This window comes from Eleutherodactylus coqui, chromosome 5, assembly GCF_035609145.1.
Source record: "Eleutherodactylus coqui strain aEleCoq1 chromosome 5, aEleCoq1.hap1, whole genome shotgun sequence".
NCBI lineage: Eukaryota > Metazoa > Chordata > Amphibia > Anura > Eleutherodactylidae > Eleutherodactylus > Eleutherodactylus coqui.
Genome location: NC_089841.1, coordinates 255,429,468 through 255,454,715, shown reverse-complemented (window position 1 = coordinate 255,454,715; position 25,248 = coordinate 255,429,468). Strand labels below are relative to the sequence as shown.

Here is a 25,248-nt window from a genome sequence, read left to right as displayed (position 1 = left end):
TAAAAAAAAAAAAAACAGAAAACTTTTTCAGTAAAACTTTTGAGTTGCAATGGTCAACAATGACTGTGCAATTGCCAAATTAACCCCATAAGGACCCCAGATTAACCCCATAAGGACCAGGCTGTTTTGTACCTTAAAGGAGATGTCCCGCGCCGAAACGGGTTTTTTTTTTTTTTAAACCCCCCCCCCCCGTTCGGCGCGAGACAACCCCGATGCAGGGGTTAAAAAAACCACCCGCACAGCGCTTACCTGAATCCCGGCGGTCCGGCGTCTTCATACTCACCTGCTGAAGATGGCCGCCGGGATCCTCTGTCTTCATGGACCGCAGGGCTTCTGTGCGGTCCATTGCCGATTCCAGCCTCCCGATTGGCTGGAATCGGCACGTGACGGGGCGGAGCTACACGGAGCCCCATAGAGAAGAGGAGAAGACCCGGACTGCGCAAGCGCGGCTAATTTGGCCATCGGAGGGCGAAAATTAGTCGGCACCATGGAGACGAGGACGCTAGCAACGGAGCAGGTAAGTATAAAACTTTTTATAACTTCTGCATGGCTCATAATTAATGCACAATGTACATTACAAAGTGCATTAATATGGCCATACAGAAGTGTATAGACCCACTTGCTGCCTCGGGACATCTCCTTTAAGGACCAGACACTTTTTAGGGATTTTACCCATGTGGCGGTTCTCTCCTGCCCTAATTTTTTTCCTTTAGCTATCAAAATTATTTTTTAAAATATTTTTTTTTCTGACCTTTTGTCCCATTTTTTTAGTTTTATTTGGTGTAAAAAGAAAAAAAATTAAAATATTTATATATTTTTTTAAATTAGTATATTTAGGCTAAAATAAAGTATGGGAACGGGTTCCCCATTTTTAGATGTTTTGATATATGGTAGGTACGGTTTTGGTTTACAGCGCGCACACTTTCCCACTGTAGCTGAGGCATCCATGGGAGCCACAGTTACAGGGGAAAACATCCCCTGTAGTGACAGTCACTGGCACAGCTGATAAGGGTCTTCTAGGACCATGTAGCTCTGATGTGCCAGAGGTCACCTGGCGGTCACTGAGCGCCGGTTCAGTAGTGGAAGAAACACTTCCGCTTTCACTTTTTAGCACATATCGCTCATTGAGCTCTGTGTACTAGAGAAAGGAGGAAGCAGAAAGGGTTAAAACCCACTTCTCCCTCCTCCTCTGGGTTATCAGCTGTGACTAACAGCTGACAAGCCGTCCTGCTTCTGATTGATTGCAGAAGCAGGAGGCCTTAATCCCTGTAGTAATTTTACATATGGCGGGGCTTTAAGCCGGGGACCAAGCACTGTAGATTTACAGTGTTTGGTCCTAAATGGGTTAAACACTGCAAAGAAGTGATTAGATAAGGAAGTCCTCATCATTTCACGCCTTTTCAGAAAAAACAAAACAAACCCCCCCCCCAAAAAAACACATGTGGCAAATATGCTCTCTGATTGATATGGGGGGGGGGGGGGGTAGGAGGGGGGTGATAATATGAACAAAAATTCATGTCATCTCTTCCCTGCGACAGGGCGATATACATGAGAACAACAGATCTTTTCTGCTACTGCTGGTCTCCCATCCCCCTCCCCCTGTGTAGACATTAAAGTCTGACAGCTGTAAAGTCAGTATAACAGACTCCAATGTAAATGCCTGAAGCTGCAGTTCAGCAAGGGCCAAGAATCTTAGTTGTAAAGGGACACCAAAAGCACACTGATAGCCCTGATATACATCGTCGTATATTCCAGCCTTGGTAGCTCTAGAACACATGTGTCAAACACAAGGCCCGCGGGCCGAATCCGGCCCGCTGCCTTGTGTTATGTGGCCCGCGGCGTGCCGACGGCCGCTCACCACTGTAGTGATTACCAGCTGGGGTGCCGCAGCTCCCCGCTGGTAATCACACTGACAGCGCTGATCCCTTCTCCCCTGAGTCCCCTGCTCTTCAGTTCCGCAGGAGAGGACTCAGGGAGGAAGCGTGCCGTGCTGCTCACTGATGTCAGTGCACACCCGGACGCATATGAACTTTTTCCACAAGACTTCTGCACTTGTCAGCAATTCCAGCAATCTGATTGGGGAATCAGCCAACCCAGAGAACCAAACAACCAATCAGGTTGCTGGAATTGCTCAATAGTGCAGAAGTCTTGTGGGAAAAGTTCATATGCCACCCGGGCTCAGCACGATCCGAGGAGGAACGGTGCTGACAGCAAGGAGGAGGTAAGCATATGGATGGGGAAGGGGGAAGTTAATATTGCTGCTGGGGGGTGAGGGTTAATATTGTTATTGCTGGGAGAAGGTTAATAATGCTGATTGCTGCCGGGGCTGAGGGAGTTAATATTGCTGGTGTGTTGGGGGGGGGGGGGGGGGGAGGGTTTAAATTGTTGCTGGCAGGGGGTTAATATTGCTGCGGGGGTCGGGTGGGGTGGTAATATTGCTGGTGGGGGTTAATATTGCTGCTGGGAGGGGGTTAATATTGTTGCTGGCAGGGGGTTAATATTGCTGCGTGGGTCGGGTGGGGTGGTAATATTGCTGGGGGGGGGGGGGGTTAATATTGCTGCTGGGAGGGGGTTAATATTGTTGCTGGCAGGGGGTTAATATTGCTGCCGGGTTGGGAAGGGGAGGAGGGGGGTGTTAATATTGCTGCTGGGTGGGTGGGGGTTAATACTGTTGCTGGGAGGGGGTTAATATTGGTGCAGGGGGGAGGGGTTAATATTGCTGGTGGGGGTTAATGTTGCTGTGTGGGGGGGTTAATATTGTTGCTGGGAGTGGGTAATATTGCTGCTGGGAGGGGGTAATATTACTGTAGGGGTCGCTATTACTACTGGGGCCACTGTGGGGATCGCTATTACTAACTGGTCTACTGTGGGGGTCAATATTTTTACTAGAGCAACTATGAGAGTCACTATTATTACTGCAACCACTATAGGGGTCACTATTTTTACTGAGGCCACTATCAGAGTCACTATTACTACTGCGACCACTATGGGGGTCACTATTAGGGCTCGTTCACACGGGCGTAATTGCATTTCGGTCGCACAAATACGCTACGTATTTGCGCAATCGAAAATCGCTTATGCCTGCGTATTTGGGCACGCAGAAAAGAACGCAGATGGGCCCCTGAGATGGTGCGCAAATATGCATTGAATACATAGGCTTCCTGCGCATTCACCACGTATTTGCGCGGCCCATTCACTTCAATGGCCTATCGGGGTGCGTAGTTTGAAACAATATAGGTCATGCTGTGTGAGAATATACATTATGTGAATGAAATCATTGACATCAATGGCTTCTGTTCTCTGCATATTATGTACGCAAATACGCTGGTGTGAACGAGCCCTTACTGTACTGTCTTACAATCGGCCCTTTGAAGGTCACCAAAAACCTGATGTGGCCCCCGGTGAAAATGAGTTTGACACCCCTGCTCTAGAACATCTATAGATCTGAAGATATATGTCCAAGTAAGGGACAAGTGGTTCGTTAACCTGATGAACAACAGCCAGTACAGTGTTACTATTTGTCTGGACATTAACATAAAATTCCGGGCACAATGAACCCATTTGGTTTATTTTCTATGCCCTGATCACTAAGGCTGGGCTCATATAAGCGTATCTCGCAGCGCTGGCTATGAGAGATACGCTCGCAGCACACAACCAGTATGCAATGACATTTTGTACTTATGTGCCGCCAATCACCATTTACTATCTGGGCGTGTATCCGTGCGTAAAATGCACCAAGATAGAACATGCTGTGATTTTTCTTGTGTGTATTTTGTGCAATTTGTGAGAGTGTCAACGTGGCCGCCTTTGGGATATGGGTAGAGCGTATTTGCACATATCCCACACGCATAATACGCCTTTACCATACACTCGTGTGAGACAGCCCTAAGGGCCATTTCACATCTGTGCTCGGGGTTCCACTTTTCTGCTCCATTCGGGGAGCAGGAGAGGGGAAACCCCGCTGCTGAACGGCTCCATCTCTGGCTGGAGCCAAACAGCGCTGAACGGACCCCATTGACTATAGTGGGAACAACAGTCCACTTTCCACCCAGCTGCCAGCTTTTAGACGAAAGAAAAAGCGTTGCATGCAGCCCCTTTTCTTCCATTATTTTGAGATGGATCTGTGACGGAACCTTCCGACAAAGATGAGACTGGCCTAATACTTTCATTCTTTAGATCCTCCACCAGACGCAGCCCTGGCTAATAGAAGGTGGTCTGAAGCGTCGGACTCCCTCTTTTGCGATATCCATTTTCCCCAACAACAAAAAAGAAGCTTTCCTGATGTGAAAACAACTACAAGATGGAGAAATATTCTTTGGAGAATGGACCACAGCATCAGGAAAAAATAAATAAAAAGGAGCATCTGTGGGAGCTCAGATCATTAATGGACTGTTGTGTGTGCGTCTGGGTAGAGCCTCACCTGGCCGAGTTGTCCCAGTGTGAGGGTATATATATATATATTGCCATATGTTTTTTATGCTTTATACCTATATGCAAGTTCTATTCAATTCCAAATGAAAAAAAAAAAAAAAACTTAATACGTCGCCTTATACCAGATATGCCAAAGGCCTTGCCAGGCGAAGACAAAATGTATCTTGAACACAAGAAGAATCGGACAAAGCCGCGTGTACTTGGCTGTTTTCCCAGAAGCCCATAGCAAGATAACAAATGTTCAACTATGCATCTGAATTTTCACTGTCTCAGGCCAGAAAGCTGAACTTCCCATATATGGAGAATGCATGCTTGGCCGCTTTCTTAGAATTGAGTGGGTGATTCTTTGCACTGGAGTTAATTGAATACGTGATTTTCTGTACATAAGCCAGAGGCGCCATATCAAGATCGACTGTTTTCACTGTCTCAGGCCGGAAATCCGGACTTCCCATATATGGTTATGAACCCATCACCCATTCCTGGTGATGAGACAAAGGGTATAAGATCTCATGTAATCTGTAATAAAGCGCGAAGCGCAGCCATGTCCCCGTGTGAGGAACGATATCAGACCTCCGTGTGGTGTTTCTTTCTTTACGGCCGGCAGCGGGGCAAGTGGGGTGGGCCTGATTGGTGCTGTACTTAGAATTACCCTGACACCAGTCTGGGCATAACTGATATCATTAGAAATGCTGAATGGAATCAGGAAGACGTCTTGTGCTGCAAGACTGGCTGGCGACCAGAAGAAACCCTCCCAGGATCCCTCGGCTGGTGGCAGTGGATGTACTCATAATAATAAAAGCATCTTATGTTGTGACGCGGCTCAGAAATTAGATTGAACGCCAATTGCTCATTTGGTCTAAACAAACCGCTGCCTTATTTTATTGGACAAGTGGAATTGTACTACACGTTTCCACTTCAGATTGAGACCTTCATCAGGTACAAAGTGCTTGTAGCTCACAACTACATGCGCAATCTAGCAATGAGGATCCAATGTGCTGCATAAAGCATTGTTTTGTCCTGATCATATGAGTGACTGGTATAAAACCCAATTCCTGAGTCATACCTCAACAAAAGCTGTTTGATTCATCCAAGAAATATTTTTGGCTTATGGGGTCATTGTCGTTTCAACAGACTTTCGTAAATCAATTTTACAATTTAAGATAATAAACTTCGTAATATCAGAGAAAACTGTCTCTTGCTCCACTTAGGGTGCATTCACACGAACGTATATCGGCTCGGTTTTCACGCCGAGCCGATATACGTTGCCCTCATGTGCAGGGGGGGGGGGGGCTGGAAGAGCCCAGGAGCAGGAACTGAGCTCCCGCCCCCTCTCTGCCTCCTCTCCGCCCCTCTGCACTATTTGCAATGAGAGAAGGCGGAACAGGGGCGGGGCTAAGTTCCGGGAATTAGCCCCGCCCCGTTCCGCCTCTCCCCATTGCAAATAGTGCAGGCGGGTGGAGAGGAGGTAGAGAGGGGGCGGGAGCTGAGTTTCTGCTCCTGGGCTCTTCCAGCCTCCCCCCCCCCCTGCACATGAGGACAACGTATATCGGCTCGGCGTGAAAACCGAGCCGATATACGTTCGTGTGAACGCACCCTTATGAGCCCCTTTTTGTCTTCCCCTTGCCTCGTATACTGCTCACTCACTGTCAGTTCACAGCTAGAGTCAGTCTTCAGCAGGTGAGTTGCATTATCAGCTCACTGAAAAACCAGGTTACAGCCGCTGCCTATAGAAGGCTATGAACAGGGAGGGGACAGCTACAGAGCAAGACTCAGAAATGCTGCTAGTTTCAGTAAGTGTTTAGTATCACCCCGGTCCTGGATTCATAGCTACACTGCTGAGTACTGCTGAGTATTGTCCTCCATGTTGTTGCTTCTGAAGGTATGCTGTAGAGGAGTAGGGGAGCAGAATCTCCTCTTCTCTGTCCAGGAGTGTTATTATAGCAGCTAGTACCCACCCACCAGCTCAGCAAAAACTGACAATTCTAGACGGAGCGCACAGAGAAAAACTGGTGATAAATTTAATGTACAGGTCATATAATGGAGAGAAACGGCACTATTCATGTACATATACACAAGCTTATATTGTAACGGCTAGTCCTTTAACCCCTTAGTGACGGAGCTTTTTTGCTTTTTTCCATTTTTGGTTTTTCCTACTCCCTTTTAAAAAAATCGTAGCTCCTTTATTTATCCATCGACGTCGTTGTATGAGGGCTTGTTGTTTTTTGTGGGATGAGTTGTATTTTTCAATGGCACTATTTATTGTACCATATAATTTACTGAAAAACTTTTTAAAAATTAAAGCGGAGAGAAATGGAAAAAAAAAAAAAACACATTCCACCATCTTTTGGTGCGTCCTGTTTCTATGGCACACAAACTGCAGCAAAAACGACCTGATATTTTTATTCTATGGGTCAGTACGATTACTACGATACCAAACTTATATAGTATTTTTTTTGCTGTAGTACTTGTATTTTTTTTTTAAGATATTTAATTTTTTTCAATAATTTTCTGCGGTCATTTTGTGCGCGCGATAACTTTTTTATTTTTTTGTCGACGTAGTTGAGCAAGGGCTCATTTTTTGCGGGATGTCCTGTAGTTTCCGATAGTATCAATTTGGAATACATATGACTTTTTGATCGCTTTTTATTGCATTTTTTCTGCGAGACAGGGTAACTTAAAAAGTATATTTCTGGCGTTCTTTATTTTTTTCGGACGATGTACACCGTGCAGAAAAAATAATGCACTACTTTGATAGATCGGACTTTTACGGACACGGCGATACCAAGTACATATTTTTATTTTATGATTTAGCTTTTTTAATAATAGATATGGCAAAAGGGGGTGATTTGAACTTTTATAACTTTTTTTTTTTTAACAATTGAAAAAACTTTATTGATTTTTTTTTTTTACTTTACTTTGAAGTCCCCCTGGGGGACTTTAACATGCGATGCTTTGATCGCTCCTGCAGTATGACGTAATGCTATAGCATTACGTCATACTGCTTTTTGACAGGCAGTCTATCAAGCCACCCTGTGTGGATGGCTTGATAGGCAGTCTGTTAAGGCAGCCCTGGGGCCATTCATTAGGCCCCCGGCTGCCATGACATCTGCACGCCTCCCCCGATCTCACCGCGGGGGGGCCGTGCGGGACCCCCGAACAGCGTTCGGGGGATTTAAATGCCACTGTCAGAATTGACAGCGGCATTTAAAGGGTTAATAGCCGCGAACGGCCGAGCGCGGCTATTGCCCGCGGGTGTCAGCTGTAATAAACAGCTGACACCCGCGCTGTATGGAGGGAGATAGCGCCGCTACCTCCCTCCATACACGTCCTGCAACAGCAGGACGTAGTTTTACGATCGCGCCGTCACTAAGGGGTTAAATACTGTGTGCAATTGAACATAGTACTTACTGGAGCATCGGTCTGTCTGCTGCCATCTTAAGTGCATCCAGGTGAGTCTGAGCCAAACGCAGGCCAGGAAACGTCAGACAAGCACCAAGGAAGGAGCATAGCGCAACCAATGCAATTTTGAAACCCAGTTTGATAAAGGGAACTCTGGGAGGGGAAAAAAAAACAAACAAACACTTGGCATATATAGGTAAACAAGTATACAGCAGCAGCATGGGAACGATACACAAGTTACACTCATAGGAAAACTAATCATTTATTTAATCACAAGATTAAAATTATGAAATTATATTTTAACCCCTTGTTGCTGTAGCCATTTTTTCAACCCCATGTTCCAAGAGCCATAACTTTTTTTCCCCTCATCGTAAAAACCCTTAGGATTTTTTAAAATTGCAAGCAATTGCATGAAATAGGCTATACTCACCTGTTCCAAACCTCCGCGGCCCCTGTCCACTTCAGCTAAGCTCTGAATTAGAAGCTGCCCCTGAGTATTTCAGTATACATACACTGCAGTCAATTACTGACCAGAGTGCTTTTATGCTGCACACCGCTGAGGCCAGTGACTGGCTGCAACAGTCACATGTATCTAGAATGTCAATAGAGCCCAGCGGGGAGGGCTGGAGCAGGCGAATAGAACTTAGAGCTTATTCACACAACAAATTGTGCGTTTGTGCGACACACAGAACTTGTGCGATGTTTCCAACGGGTTAATTTACACGCACGTTTTTACTCTTGCAGCCATGGTGCTAGACGGAAAAACTGCAAAAATGTCCTATTTTGCTGCAATACTGCAGAAATCTTGCCAGTTAATTGCTATGAGCAAGTTACAGATGGCACTGCACTGGCATGCAATACTTTATTTTTTTCCTATTAACCCCTTAACGACCAGTCCATAGTGTTTTTACGTCCTCCCGAAGTGGGCTTTAGGCCTCATGTCCACAGGCAAAAGAAGAATTAAAATCCGCAGCGGATTTTAACTCTTCTCCTGCCCGCGGATCCGCATCCCATAGGGATGCATTGACCACCTGCGGGTAGATAAATACCCGCGGATGGTCAATAAAAGTGATTTTAAAAAACATGGAGCATGAAAAAATCTGGACCATGCTTCATTTTCATGCGGGTCTCCCGCGGGGACGGCTCCCGCGGGCTTCTATTGAAGCCTATGGAAGCCGTCCGGATCCGCGGGAGACATATAAAAAAAAAATTTAAATCGGAATTTACTCACCCGCTCCGGTTCTTCCCTTCGCCGCGGCGCCATCTTCTCTCCGTCGCGGCCGGATCTTTTTTCTTCGGGCCGGCGCATGCGCACGGCACGTCACCGACGTCATCCTGCGCATCCGCCGAGCCGAAGAAAGAAGATCCGTCCGCAGTGAAAAGGAGATCCGGAGCTGGCGGGAGGTAAGTTTATTCATATTTATTCTCATTTTCAGAGCTCATGTCCGCGGGGCAGGAGGGACCCGCTCCGGATTCTCCATGGAGAATCCGGAGCGGGCCCGATTTTCCCCATGGACATGAGGCCTTATTCTCTGAGGACGTAAAAACATGTGTCCTGCAGAGAATAAAGCCCCTCGGGCTGTGGACGTGACAGCTCCATGCTGTCGATGTCCGCAGGTAGCTGACAGCATGCAGCTGTCATCCCAGGCTGTACGGACCCCCCCCCCCCCCCCCTGGCATTGCGGTCGGCGCTATCCAACGGATAGCGCCGATCGCAAAAAAGTAAATAAAAGTGCAAAAAAAGTTACATATTCAGCTGCCCTGATGGATCGGATCCATCGGAGCAGCTGAAATTACTCACCCGGGTCCGGCACGCTCTCCCGATGCTCCGGGCCCCGTAGCCGTCCTTCTGCGCATGCGCGCCAGGCGGCATTACGTCAGCCGCATGCGCAGAAGGCCCGGCGGCGTGGGAAATTTAAAATCTCCTGGCTCCCGGTTCCTGTAGGTAGCCGGGAGGCAGGAGATGTCAGCCGGGACCGCGGTGAGTGGTCCCCGGTACCGTGATCGCCGTTATACAATGGATAACGGCGATCGCGGAAAAGTGAAAAAAAAGCTACAAAAAAAGAAAAGCTTCACCTCCCCTCATGGATCGGATCCATGAGGGGAGGTGAAAATACTCACCCCCCTTCCTGCATGTCCTCCGGCCGGTCTCCGGACCCCCCCGCTGGCTTCTGCGATGTGCCGATGTGGTGCGCACATGCGCAGAAGGCCGGCGAGCCCGGCAAATTCAAAATCTCACTGCCCCCGGCTGTCACAGTTAGCCGAGTGCAGGGAGATATGACTGGGGACCGCTGTATACTGTTTCCAGTCATATGATCACCGTAATCCATCGGATAATGGTGATCATATAAAGTTAAAAAGTAAAAAAAAAAATAAAAAAATAAAGTTAAAAGTTTATAAAGTTAAAGTTTCATCTCCCCTTACGGATCGTATCCGTAAGGGGGGGGATGAAATTACGTACCCAAGGTCCCCGGATTTGTTCCTTGATGGGATGTTCATCCGCGGACCTTACCCCAGCTTCTGCGCATGCGCCCGTCAGTGTGAGTAGACAGTTATGCGCAGTACATTACGCGGCTGTATGCAGGGTCACAGCCGGAATCCGCTGCGGGTCTCCACAAGCGGATACCACCTACGGCCGTGTGAGCCCGGCGTTATTCAGACCGCTACCTGTAATCCGTAATTTACAAGAAGCCCCGGGAACGCTCGCCTTCATGTAGTTCCAGGAACAGCTTGTTGAGTGCGTTCTGTGTGAGACCGCTGCACCGCAGCAAGATTACAAAGCCTCACTTTTTATACCCCATACATGCCGCTGAGGTCACAAAATACCCCCAAAAAGCATGAGAGGAGGGGGGGGGGGGGGGTGAACAGTTTTTTTGCCCCATGTGCCCAACCCAACCAGCCTCCGTAATTACCCCTGTCTTCGGACATAAAACACAGTTTATATTATTACCTTTATCTAATATTTAGAGAATGCCAAAAAATGGGAATGGAGGGGGGGGGGGGGGGGGGGGGTATTTTTAGAAAGTCAATTTTTTTTCCGTATAAGTGGGCAATGGGGCCTGGAATTTATTCAGTTCTGCCCTGAAATCCAGCGGGCATTCCCTCCATTATGGGCCTAGCCATGTGTCCTGTAAGTAGATTATGGCCACAATGGATATGTTTCTGAACACAGGACAAACAGGGGGATCCATTTTGGGGTGAAAGTCTTCATTCCTATGTACACTGTACAAAAAAGATTGTTTTTAAATTGACAAAATTGCCAAAAATGAAAATCGTAATTTTTTCCTTCTGCTTTGCTTAGATTCATTCAAATACTGTGGGGTCAAAGTACGCAGTACACCCCTAGATGAATTTGTTAAGGGGTCTAGTTCTCAAAGTGGGGTCATTTGTGGGGGTTCTCTATCGTTTTGGCCGCTCAATGGCTCTACAAGTGGGCAATGGGGCCTGGAATTTATTCCGTTGTACCCTGAAATCCAACGGGTACTCCTTCCATTATAGGCCTAGCCATGAGTCCTGTAAGTAGATTATGTTTCTGAATACGGGACAAATGGGGGTATCCATTTTGGTGTGAACGTCTTCATTCCTATGTACACTGGACAAAAAACGGGAATTTTTCTTACCGATAATTCCCTTGACAGCATGACAGCATACATCTGGAGGTTGCTCACCTGCTGACCTGATGGGACAGGAAAAGGCAGAGCATAAAAGAAACCTCCCCTCCACCAAACACCAGTGCGTTCCAAATAACCACAGTGACAGAATACTTAACCAGAAGGTGTGTTTTTATTGACATCACACACCTCAGACAAAGAAACATAAGCATACACATTACCTCATGTGTTAGACAAAACAAGGGTAACCATGTCGGTAGGGGGGGAAAAAGCCTGTATGCTGTCATGATGCCTTCAAGAAAGGGAATTATCGGTAAGAAAAATTCCCGTTTTCCCCTAGACATCATGACAGCATACATCTGGAGGAATACCAAATAACTGGCATGGGCTTTTTTAGGGAGGGATTAACTTGGAGCACCTTCCTACCGAAGGTTGCGTCCTGACTACATTTAAAGTCCAGCCTGTAGTGTTTAATAAAAGTATGGCCAGAAGTCCACGTGGCTGCATTACAAATCTGCTCGATTGACGCGTGCGCTCTTTCTGCCCAACAAGATGCCACCGCTCTCGTCGAGTGGGTCTTCAATCCATCTGGAGGAGGGATGCCCTTGGCCTTGTAAGCCTCCTGGACAGCTCTCCTGAGCCACCGGGCGATCGCATCCTTAGAAGCGGCCCTTCCTTTGGCCTGCCCCTGAAATTGAACGAAAAGTTTATCAGTCTTTCTGAAACTTTCCGTTGCCTCAAGGTACGCAAGTACAGCTCTTTTGACATCTAGATTATGGAGCTTCTGCTCCTTTTCGTTTTTGAAATCTTGGCAGAAGGCCGGAATGACTATTGGCTGGCCTCTGTGGAAATCTGACAAGACTTTAGGCTGAAAGGACGGGTCTAAAGAAAATACTATTTTGTCTGGGTGAATAGTCATATACGGGGCCCTTTGTGAGAGGGCCTGAATTTCACCCACGCGTCTAGCCGACGTGACTGCCACAAGGAGAGCTACCTTATACGTCAGCAAGGCGATGGATAGATCTCTAATAGGTTCAAATGGGGGATCGCAGAAGGCCTGAAGGACTATGGTCAGATCCCAGGGGGGTGCCGTAAGCCTTGTAAATGGATGCAATCTACTTGCCCCTCTAAGAAATCTCCTAATCCACCTGTGCTCCGCAAGCGCGAGATCAAAGAATGCCCCCAAAGCCGCAACTTGGACTTTGAGGGTATTCGGACTTAACCCTTTATCCAGGCCCGCCTGGAGAAAATCTAGGATTTTACGGATGTCTGGCTGATCTAACTGCTGGATGTCCTGGCCCATCCACTCTGAGAATTTTTCCCAGACTTTGGAATAGATCTTTTTTGTCGAGGGTTTAAGGCTCTCGCTAATAGTGGAAATTACGTTAGGAGAAAGACCCTTCCCCAAGAATTTTACCCGTTCAAGATCCAGGCCGTAAGCCTGAACTTGTGAACCTCCGGGTAAAGAAGAGGGCCCTGCAGCAATAGGTCCGGTCTTGGTGGAAGGTGGAAAGGCTCTCCAACTGACAGAGATCTCAGGAGGGGAAACCAAGGTCTTTTGGGCCAATAAGGTGCTACCAAAATTACTGTCAGGCTTGACCGCAGTAATTTCCTTAGTAGGAGCGGAATTAATGGTAAAGGGGGAAAAGCGTACGCTAAGTCCCAAACCCAGGGGTGAGAGAGAGCGTCCGTGCCCAAGGCCTGTTTCTCTGCGCCTCGGGAAAAGAAAAGCCGGCACTTGGTATTTGCGTTTGACGCAAATAGGTCTATTTTTGGTACCCCCCATTTCGTCACAAGCAGGCTGAACACCTCGGGATGGAGTTCCCACTCTCCTGGGTCCACTTTCTTCCTGCTTAGAAAGTCCGCGGCTGAATTCTCGGCTCCTTTTATGTGAAAGGCCGACAGAGACTTAGTTGTGAGTTCCGCCCACTGAAGGATCCTTCCCGCCAACTGCTGCAGTAGAGGATTCCTGGGGGTACCCTGGTGGCGAATGAGTGACACTGTCGTCATATTATCTGAAAAGATCCTCACATGCTTCATCCCTAAGAGCGATTGCAGGCTACGTAGGGATTTCCACACCGCATTAAGTTCTCTAAAGTTAGACGAACCAGATCTCTCATGAGCGTCCCAAGTACCCTGTATATGACCGCCTTCAAAGTGGGCCCCCCACCCTTTGGCGCTGGCATCTGTTGTGATTATTATTGCAGGGTCCAAGTTCCATTCAGATGCCCGTGACAGGTTGTCCGATGACAACCACCAGCGGAGTGAAGATCTGGCTTTAGCAGAAATAGAGATAGTCCGGTCGAGTGAGGACTGTAACTTGTCCCAATTCTGAAGGATTAGTGACTGGAGACCGCGACTATGGAACTGAGCCCAGGGAACCACACCAATACACGAAGTCATTAGCCCCAGGATCCGCATTGCCTCTCTTACTGTTACTCTAGATTTTTTATAGAGAGTGGAACATTCCTCTAAAATAAGCTGTTTTCTTAGAGGAGGAAGGGACGAATTTTGGAGACTGGAATCCAGAATGACTCCCAGGAATTTTTTCCTGGTTTCTGGTTCCATGTTGGATTTTAGATCATTAATAATCCAACCCAGGTCCTTAAACAGTTGAAGCGTGGAACCCAAGTGTGACCTCAGAATAGTCGGGGAATCTGCCACCAACAGGAAGTCGTCCAAGTAGGGGACGATAATAATCCCACGATTGCGCAAAAAGGCAACCATTTCTATCACCACCTTGGAAAAAATCCGCGGAGCAGAGGAAATTCAAAATGGGAGGCAAATAAACTGAAAGTGACAGATTTCCCCTTCCATTCTCAGCGCAAACCTCAGGAACTTTTGCGAGTTGGCGTAAATAGGGATGTGAAAGTAAGCATCCTTTAGGTCAATTGTAGCCATTACATTATCCCTGGCAATTAGGGGAGTTGCAGTTCTGATAGTCTCCATTTAAAATTTTCTATACTCAATGAATTTATTCAGTTCTTTGAGGTTAATTATTGTGCGGTGGGAGCCATCTGGTTTGGGAACCAGAAAAGGGGGGAATAAAATCCCTTCCCCTGTTCCTTCTTGGGGACGGGGATAACCGCGCCAAGATCCAGCAGGTTCTGTACACCTCTCAACAGAGCCTGCTCTAGGGCTGGAGACTGGATTGAGGTTACAATAAATCTGTCAGGGGGGCGAGATTCTAGTTCGATCTTGTACCCCTCCGCCACCAGGTGTAGCACCCACTCGTTAGTCGTTATGTTACGCCAACTAGTGGCAAAACGAGCCAGTCTACCGCCCACCGGGCACGAAGATGCGGGCTGAGGGACAACAATAAGAGTCTTACCCCTTCCACCCTTCGGATAAGACCATCTTCCGGTCTTTCCTTTCCCAGCGTATGTAGACGAGGGACGTGGAGTGAAGGGTCTCTTGGGCGGTCTGATGGCTGGCAGTCCCTGGTTCTTGTCAGCTGCTTTTTCCAGCAGGCGATCCAGGTCCAGTCCAAAAATGCGTGCGCCCCGAAAGGGTAGGGTACACAGCTTGTTTTTGGATGTTAAGTCCCCCGACCACTCCTTTACCCAGACTGCCCTTCTGGCGGTGGATAGGGCTGCCATGCGAGCTCTGCAGCGGACCGTTTCCATAGAGGCATCCGCCAGAAACCCCGTTGCCATCTGTAGCAGAGGGATGCCGCTCGCAAACTCTTCCCTGGAGGCTTTTTGGTCAATTAGGGACGCGAGCTGATCCAGCCAGACCGCCATGGAGCGAGCCACAGAAGTGGCCGCGATATTGGATTTTATAATAAGGCTGGACGTGGACCAGGCCTTACGCATGGTTATGTCCACTTTATTGTCCAAGGAGTCCTTTAAGTGGGACGTATCTTCAAATGGTAATCCAGACTTCCTGGACACCATAGCGATAGCCGCATCTACTTTCGGCATTTCGTCCAGAAACGCCACCTCGTCTCCCGCAAATAAAAGGCGCTCCTTGAACTCCCTAGGGATTAGCGGAGCCTGATCCACATAATCCCACTCGTTCAGGATTAGTTGTTTGAGTGTGGCATTTACAGGAAACGAAGATTTCCGTTGTGGAAGCAATCCCGCAAACATATCGTCTGGCGCCGTGCGGGGTTGCTGCACATCTTCCTCCACCTGCATGGTTCTACGTACAGCTTTTAAGAGTTGATCCATGTCAGCGGTGGAAAAAAGGTACTTTTTCTCCTCCTGCAACACTTCCCCAAGATTATCAAACTCCAAATCTTCCGCCATGTCAGAGTCGGACTCTGACACAGCCGTAGCAGACCTTCGTGTAACCCCTGAGGGCCCAGGTTGGAGGTCCGAGAGGGAGGACTGAACTTCTTCCTGGACGACCGACCGAATTTCGGACATAAGGGAAGATTTTTCCTCCTGCAGAACTTTTGCAGAACAAACGGCACATAATGTTTTGGTGTAGGAGTCGTCGAGTTTGGCCAAGCACACTGGACACTTTTTACTCCTCCTCCTAGCCTCCCTAGGTTTTTAAGTATCCCTGTCCTGAAATGACAAGGGAGAACTCTGTTAGTCAGGAAGTGTATGTAGTGCAGGTGTCTGTAGGTTGGCCCACTGGACCACTTACAGTTTGGAGATTCTCTGGGTCCTCTCTGGCCGACATCCTGCGCTTGTGGGATCAACTCCTGTACTTAGGATCGATTCCCCGGCGTGAAGAAACACCAGCCGTCTTCCCTGGTGCAGAGGAGCTTTAAAAATTGAATCCGGCGCCAGGCCACGCCCCTTTCATGCTAGGCCACGCCCCCTTGCGGGGCATCTGACGTCACTGCGTCATTCCCGGAGCTCCGCCGAGGCCACGCCCCCTTGAGGAAATGCTGCTGCTCGGCCGGACCCAGAGATGGCGGCCGCCGCCAAAATGACGGCCGCAGTGGTGCCGGAAAGCCCATACTTGGACCCCGGCCCACGCAGTCCCCGGTTAGCTCCCAGATGAGGTACTTCCCACTGGGGCAACCGGGGCTGCCAGGAGAGATGCCGCCGCTCACCGGTAAGCCCTGGAACCTCCGGCATGGGACAGCATCGCTGGAGCTCTGCCGCTGCTGTCCTGAAGGGACAGGAAAAGCACTGGTGTTTGGTGGAGGGGAGGTTTCTTTTATGCTCTGCCTTTTCCTGTCCCAATAGGTCAGCAGGTGAGCAACCTCCAGATGTATGCTGTCATAGGGGAAAAACCTGTTTTTAAATTTACACAATTGCCAAAAAAATGAAAATCCTAATTTTTTTCCTTCGGCTTGGCTTAGATTCATTCAAAAACTGTGAAGTCACAAAAGTCATCGTACCCCTAGATAAATTCGTTAAGGGGTCTACTTTTCAAAATGGGGTCACTTGTGGGGGTACTCCATCGTTTTGGTCACTTAATGGCTCTACAAGTGTGCAATAGGGCCTAAATCTCCTTCAAGCAAAATTTCTGTTCCGAAAGCCACCGGTTGCTCCTTTCATTTTGGGCCCCATTGTGCATCCAGACATAAGATTAGGGCCACAATGGGTATATTTCTGAGCACAGGACAAACAGGGGTATCCATTTTGGGGTGCAAGTCTTCATTCATATATGTGCTGTACAAAAAAAACTGCTTTTAAAATGACAGAATTACCAAAAAAATGAAAATCGTACTTTTTTTTCTTCGGCTTGGCTTAGATTCATTTATAAACTGTGAAGTCAAAAAAAAGTCATCGTACCCCTAGATAAATTCGTTAAGGGGTCTACTTTTCATAATGGGGGGGGGGGGGGGTCACTTGTGGGGGTTCTCCATCATTTTGGTCACTCAATGGCTCTACAAGTGTGCAATAGGGCCTAAATCTCCTTCAAGCAAAATTTCTGTTCCGAAAGCCACCGGTTGCTTCTTTCATTTTGGGCCCCATTTTGCATACAGACGTAATACTAGGGCCACAATGAGTATGTTTCTGAGCACAGGACAAACAGGGGTATCCATTCTGGGGTGCAAATCCTCATTTTCATGTGTATTATAGAAAAAATTCCTGTCTTTAAAATGACATATTTGCAAAAATATGAAATTTTAGTTTTTCTCTTCTAAATTGCATTGACTCCTAAAAAAAACTGTGGGGTTAAAATACTCCTGACACCCCTCAGTGAATACGTTAAGGGGTGTAGTTTTTAAAATGGGGTCATTTGTGGGGGTATCTATCATTTTGACTCCTATTAACCTTTCCAATCTTGGCTTGGTGTAGGAAAACAAAGTGTTCCTCAAAATGCTGAAAAGTAATGTTAAATTTGTACGTCTCCTAAATGGTTAAAAAAAAAACGAAAGTTTTTCCAATGTGCGCCCCAAATAAAGTAAACGAATGGAAATATATATCTTAGCAAAAATTTCTATATTATGTTTGCACATATTTGAGATATTGCAGTTGGAAATGTGAAAAAAAAAGACGATTTTTTCAAAATTTTCCCAATTTTGGCGCTTTTAATAAATAAACACAAATTTTATCGGTCTTTTTTTCCGCCTAAATGAAGTACAACATGTGGCAAAAAAACAATGTCAGAATCGCTTGGATATGCAAAACCTTTCTGGTGTTTTTCCATGCTAAATTGACACGTGTCAGATTTGCAAAATTTGGCCTGGTCATTAAGGCGCAAACAGGCTTGGTCACTAAGGGGTTAAAGCATGCGATTTATACACGCATGAAAAAAAAAAAAAAAAAAGAACCGGCAAAAGCCATGAGTTAAGGCCCACTTAGACACAACGATTATTGCTCAAAAGCTATCTTTCAGTTTTCTGCCGAATGATGGACTTCAGTTCGGCATGAAATCAATCGTTCAGCAGAACAGCTGATAACGCAGACCGCACGCTGTGTTCTGCCCGAGGACCGCTGATAACAGCTGATTACATTGTCTCAGCTGTAATCAACGTGGCAGAACAAAGGGGATGTATTCAGCGAACAGTGGTGGTCTGTTCTCTGAATACAGCTCCCAGTGGCTCACACACTACTAATTGGTACTAGCAGACATTAGTACCAAGTAGTAGTTTATGCAAAAATGATCGCTCTAAAGCCATCTTTTTGAACACATAGCAGCTCTCAGATATTAAAATTACTGCAAAAACACGAATGGGACCCAAGATGACATTTTTTTCTCTTAATATGAAAACAATACTTGGACTGAATGAAAGATTTTTTTGCCTCTTACTACTAAACACTGAAAGTATAAGGAAAAAAAAAAATCAGCAATGATTAACACACCGCCTTAATATCGGGCTTTTACCATCATGGACATCTAAAAACACCTTATGTACTACATTTGTGGGACTGGAAATATAAACTATTGTTTGCATTCCTCCTATTATCCCCCGATATATGGCACATTAGGTTTAGAATCAGAACCCTTACAAATAACGCAAACAACTTTTTATTGAAGTAGCTAATTAAGAGGCAGATACATACGATAACAGCCAGCCTCGCTGCTTTAGTAAGATTTCCAAGTTGTGACAAATGCTGTTTATACCTGAAAAAAAATATATAGATAATTACAGATGATGAGTCGTCCGCTGTGTGGTATTGTGTTTAGAGGGACGTGGCTAGTGCTTTATTAAATGCATCAAATGTAACAATAGGAAAAAGAGGCCGGAATCATGTCGGCCCTAGCAGAAAACCTAAGTCTTTGAGAATAATATAAAATGATCAGGCATGTGTGCGATTTAAAAGCCCCAAGGATGCTGGGAGTTCAAATCACACGCATGTCTAATAGTTTGTTTTATATCATTCTCAATAAAGATTTAGGCTTTCTGCTAGGGCAGACATCATCGGGGCATTTGCTGCCTAAGATATAGAATCGGCACAATAAGGTACTATGGTGGCCACAAACAGTCTTTCTACCAGTATTGCTGCGCTTGGTGCCAGAGCCAAACCATTAAATATGGGAGAGGAGGGATTTCTTGTAAACAGGACGATTACCTGGTTCCAGTCCAAATTCTAGATACTCTTCTCTTATGATCATCACTATCATAGCAATAAGCATAAAGAAGAAGGCAAAGGTCAGGCATACTGAGCGCTCTCCCCCCTCTTCCGAACGGAAGTAGTGCTGCATCATGGTAAACAGGACTTTACTGGACGGTGTTTAGGTAAGGAAAGATACATCTCGGAGATACAAATCTCATTACATACATGGCTGCAGATAACGCTTGGTTATAAATCATGGTTTCCATATCCCCCTACAATAGCCCTTAAAGGATACATGGAGAAAAGGACCGTCATCAGACACCAGAGAACACCAATGTTGATTTCATTGTGCGCATCCACAAGACAGTAGTATCCTTCAGTGAACAGGTAGATGATGGTGGAGTACAAAGAAAAGTCTATAAACCACTGGTACTCCAGGAAGTATCGAAGCACTGCACAGAAATAGAAAATACTATTAGAATGATATTACGTACCTGGACGTTGTGCAAAAAGTATTCAATTTAAAAAAAAACAAAAAAATAAAAATAAAAAAAACACAACCCCTTTGGCCAGGATGCACTGGAGTCTCAGCTGCAGAAAGGTCAAGTTAACCAACTTTTAGTAAACTACCTAAGGAATTTAATTTTCCCCGACAGGACAACTGAGCGCAGTTACCTCCGTGGCAGGAATTCTCCTACTATAAATCACATAGGAGAATCCGGTACAGCTTTGTAACTTTTAATTATGCAAGAACAGCAGAACAGGGCGCCTCTCTCAACTCCATGGTCACAGGCCAACTTCAGGTTTGGCAGGAAACAAAGAATACTGAGAGCCAATTCTTGACTTAAAAAAAAAAATAAAAAAAAAAAAAATAAATAAAAAAGGCCCATCCCCCAGTTTGTGCCCCAAGACAAGTTCTGGCTCTTTGAGACATATCCATCTAAAGATTTCTTGCTACAACCAGCTTGGGTTCCTCCAGTGTCACATTATAGGAGCCATAAGTATTCCCATTCTATTGCACATCTTGCGTTCTTTATGGTACTACACTATGGATGTGCTTGCTACTACGTGACTCATACGTGTATCCAAATGTATCAGTCTGACTGCTCACTAGGCGTCACACGCTGCATTGGCCTACTGGTTTCTTATGAACGTGGAAAGAATGTATTTATTTTACCTTCACAGAAGGAAAGGAGTTTTACAAGAATATTTACCAAGAGCATCAACAGCAGTGACCGGCGTGGCCTCCAAGTGCAAGTCAATATCTCTTGGGACCGTCAGAGGTTTTTCATCTGCGATTCCATTTATTCTCCTGAGAAAATTATAGGGTAGTTTAAATGGAGTAAACAGTCATGCTGAGAGTTGGTTTTAATTTCACACCAAATCCAGCAAACTTCATGACACTTCTGAATGCAAGACTTCTTTTATAAATCGGATATGGTCTATAAGCCCCGTTAGCCCTGCCAAGTGCACTGAACAGTCCCATGTGTATGCCATCTACCTGGATACAGTCTGTCACTGCATGGCTAATTAGTTTGCCAATATAAGCAACATTTATCTGGGGGTTTAGGATCACCCATAAGTGTTTCCAGCAAGATTTTTATTTAATTTTTATTTTTTATTTTTAAACAAGATCTATACATAGCTGGTTAAAAATAAATAAATAAATTTTAAAAAAAATTTAAAAAAGTCATACTCTTTGTCTGGCTATGGATGCCAAAAGGGTGTTAAGACAAATGAGGCACATAACATGTCTTGGTCGAGACAACCAGGAGCTAGGGTGCTTTTACATTCGCTGATCCGTCGGGCAACAGATAACCAACAGCTTATCCCAGCAATAATCGTTCCTGTGTTTTTACACAGAAAAAAAGAGCTTCGCTGACCGGAGGGAGGTGGAGCGCCAGGGATTGTTCCTGCCCACCCGACTCCATTCACACTGAGCAGGCAGTTGTTCATAAATTCATTCGGGGCGTGTCTTTACACTGAAAGATCGGGGTCTCTTATCCTTCTAGTTTGATGTCCACTGTCCATTATGTCTGTTAAGGATGTCACATGACAACAAGACACAGAAAGTAGAGGAGCGTAATGGCTCCTACCACCTATAGAGGTCTATGGAGAGAGGAGAAAGAGGATCGGTAGGGGTTTCCCATTGGTTTCAATGGGAAACCTCACATCGCACGTCATGCGATGAGTTTTCCGGCCCCATTGAAAACAATGAGTGAGATGTTAGACAGGACATGCTGCACTGCAGGAAAAAAAACAAAATTAGCTCAAAAGAATGGGGTTCATATTCATGCGTTCCGCGATTTTCTCAGCCGTGTGAAAGCGGCTTTAGGAAGCATAACCTGCCATTTTCTCCATGTGGTGTATAGCAGACATAGCAGCAGTCCCCTACCATCAGCTAAAGAGAAAATTAGAAATCCAGCCAGCAGAGGGGAAATTGTGACAAGACACGATACAAGAGGTACAATGGCCAGGATGGTAGGATTCCTCATGGACACACGGCAGCTTATTCTGAACAGTCCCAGTGGGTTTTAGCAGATGCCCCCTGTAGACAGTTAGTCATTTGTGATCTTACCTCTCCTTCTTGGCTTTGGGCTTTTGTTTTCCAGAGAGTGCTCTCAATTCATCTTCTGTGGGATGTTTGAAGCGGAACAAGCTGGTAAAAAGATAAAGTAAAATATATGGGGTTAAGAGTGGCAGCGACCAGACATAATACTATGTAGCAGGGTCTAAAACACCTTCAGCCTGTAACAGCATGGCATGGAGCAGCAAAGGATAGTGTCAGTCCAGCAGACCATTGGAGCCAACAGGCTATGAAGACACTTGGCAGGATCCCACTTCAGGGTGTGATCACATGTAGTGGATTTGATGCAGCAAATGGCACAGATTTAGTTGTGGATCCGCCATGGATTTCATCTGTTCACTTGAATTCAATTAAAGGAGGTGAAATCCAAAGCAGATCCACTACACAATCAGTGCCAAAATCCAAACCATTTGGAACGGATGTGCACAAAAAGAAAAAAAAAAAAATATATATATATATATAAGACCCTACAGGAAACCGAAGCATAACACAGCTCTGGGTGAGGCCAGGCTCACAGGACTGCATTGGAAGTGCGTATTACACGGGCTCTGTCCACCCGTCTGATATGCGGTAGCTCGGAGGCAATTACATTACCTTATGCAGTTCCGCTAACGTTAACATGTCGGAATTGCGTAATCCGCAAGCGCAAAATAAAACGCAGCATGTTCTATTTTGCTGTGTATATAAGTGAGCTAGAGCCCATCGTTCTATATGGTCACGTCTATACGTAATTACATTGCATATGGGCTGTGCGTATACATGTATCTCTAAGTGATGGCGCTGGAAATATAAACAAAAAAAAAAGCCACAGGTGTACCGCACCTTATTGCCTGTGCGAGTACGATTTCGCCAACATGCGCATATTACACTTACGGCCGAGTGAGCCTGGCCCCACAAAATACTGGAAGAAAATGTGCTGCGGAGCAGGAAGACAGATGTAAAAGCAACCCAAGTCCAATCGCCAGGGAAGTGTCCGATACCAACCTTATCATGCCAACATAAACTCACCTGCCATTGCACAGAAGCCATCGTGCGAGAGAATAGTGAGGGGACACTCTCTGCATGACACTGGCCACCAGTAAGGTGACCACCATCTGGACCCCCATGACCGCCTGTAGAGGACAACAAGGGAAGACTTCAAGCAGGAACAGAGTATACATCACTGTGTGAGATGCGTCATGACCCTCCGCAGCCCGACCAGACTGTGCATGAGACTTGATTCACACCGGGAGGTGACATTCGCTTCCGAGAATCTCACGGGCAACTCGCCTGGGACAGCACATGTCCCACCTCCACACGCTGCGCACATTGCATGCTCTGTTCTTGTCCATGGGTGCAGCGATTTTTTGTCACGCGGCCAACGCTCGCTCATGTGCATAGCCTCATAGGTCTGTGTGCTGTATGTGAAATACATGGACAGAAGATTCGCCTGGTGTATAAGGCATAAGGGGTGTCAAAATCATCGTCACAGAAAGCCCCATCAGCATTCTGGTTGCCTTCAAAGGGCGGCTTATAAGGACTCGTTCACACAGGCGGGTTTGAGCTCCGTATTACGAGCATATATATGTATTTTAAATGAGTAATAAAAACCCATCGCATTGTGGGATTTGTTCATCCGGGTACTTTATGCACATGGGGGAGGTGAGGGGGAAACCGCGGCCTGTCCTATAGTGGTCTGTATTACGGACTGAAATTGTCCATTAAAGTCTGTGGGATTGGGGCAGCAGCAGTGCCAACACCATTGAAAGCAATGGGAGAAAATTACGATCTTCTGCTCTACTGTGACAGCAGCGGCAGGGAATTCCTTCATTCACGCGGGGAGTCCCGTCATCACTGAACACCCTGCCGCTGCCGTCAGTGTTCAGTGATGATGGGACTCCGCAGGCATGAAGGAATCCCCTGCTGCTGTTACAGCAGATCAGAAGATTACGATGTTCTGTCATTGCTTTCAATAGGGCTGCTGGTGCTGCTGACTCCAGACCTATTGAGGACAAGATGAAACCCCTGGATGAAGGAATCCCCCGCTGCGGCTGTCACAGCTGCAGCCAGAGACTGCGATCTTCTCCCATTGCTTTCAAATTGTAAGCAACGGGCGATATCGCAGAAAGAAAGGAGGCGCTGCGATTTTTTTTCCCCCACACAGCATTGCAGGTGGGGGAAACATCGCAAATGACAACGAAACCATTGAAATCCATTAGTCTCATAATCGTGCGTTTTCACTCCCTTTTCGCAACGCAAAAAACCCCCAAACAAGACAAACAAAAAAAAAAAAAGCACCCGATTTTCTCGCCAGTATGAAGGAGCCCTTAAGGTGATGCCTAGAATGTGAGCGAGGGGTTTGATAAGACCAACTATGCTCCTCTGGGTAATATGCAAATAAGGAAGATGGAACACTACTCTGCAGCGCCACCTATTGGATGGCAGCTTTATACAGGTCTATGCAAAAAGGATGGGGCATGGAAAACCAATCCAGACTCCACACACAGACAGCCGTTTCAGGATGTTTGCCCTTCATCAGTGTACGGTAGGATCTGGGTTGGCTGGTGAGAGGCCGTGATGTGGGTTGGGATGGGTAACATCACTCCTTAAGGAGACACCTAGAAGGTGAGTGAGGAGGCTTATAAGGCCATCCATGCATACTGCTAACTACCCAGAGGAGCATCAGAGTGCGGAGAGCGCCGCCGCCGTGTACGGAGGAGCTGCATTTAGGGGGTCACTTACACCGGCGGACGCAGCCCGGAGCTGCGTGTTCACTGTGTATCTGGGCCTTCTTTTTTTTCTGCAGGTATTAATTGTGAAGAGGCAATAAGCTGCCATAGATGCCCCTCCGTGCACAGCTCCGCCGCGAGCGCTCCTGTATTATGTATATGGCTGATTATTTACGCCATATCATTGCCGTAGGGCATTTGATCAGTAATATTGCGCACAATAGAACAGGCTGCATTTTTTTTCATGCTGGTAAAATGCCCAGGTGAAAAACATACGAGAGAGTACGGCGGTGCGAATCACTGGGGGTAAGCGTCTGCATGACACGGAGCGCCAATCCGCCTGTGTGAACGAGCCCTTATAACCAGCCCTCTGACGGACAGCTGGACCGCTGATGTGGACACGTGATCTGCACACGGCCGGACCGGATTCCAGCTGTGACCTCGGCCGGCGCCCCTGCGTACCTTCTATCACGGATGACCGCGGCGGCTCGCAGGCGGACACGCACAGTGCAGGGTTTGTTTTTGAAGGTTTGTATTTCCTGCTGCCACTTAGTGAGGACGCAGGTACCAGCAGCCATACACAAGAGTAATTATGTGTG

General features: G+C 46.6%; 1 protein-coding gene across 1 annotated transcript in view; it reads right to left on the bottom strand.

The window, feature by feature from the left end:
• The window catches only part of TMEM161A (transmembrane protein 161A), a 59,568-nt gene that overhangs the window by 33,825 nt on the left and 495 nt on the right, over nt 1-25,248 (bottom strand). Inside the window, exons 2-8 of the mRNA XM_066604538.1 lie at nt 22,950-23,053; nt 21,933-22,013; nt 20,569-20,666; nt 19,650-19,806; nt 19,370-19,521; nt 18,860-18,920; nt 7,840-7,983 (exon numbers count right to left, since the gene is read on the bottom strand). Coding sequence (XP_066460635.1) covers nt 7,840-7,983; nt 18,860-18,920; nt 19,370-19,521; nt 19,650-19,806; nt 20,569-20,666; nt 21,933-22,013; nt 22,950-23,053 — 797 coding nt within the window. The remainder of the gene's footprint in view (nt 1-7,839; nt 7,984-18,859; nt 18,921-19,369; nt 19,522-19,649; nt 19,807-20,568; nt 20,667-21,932; nt 22,014-22,949; nt 23,054-25,248) is intronic.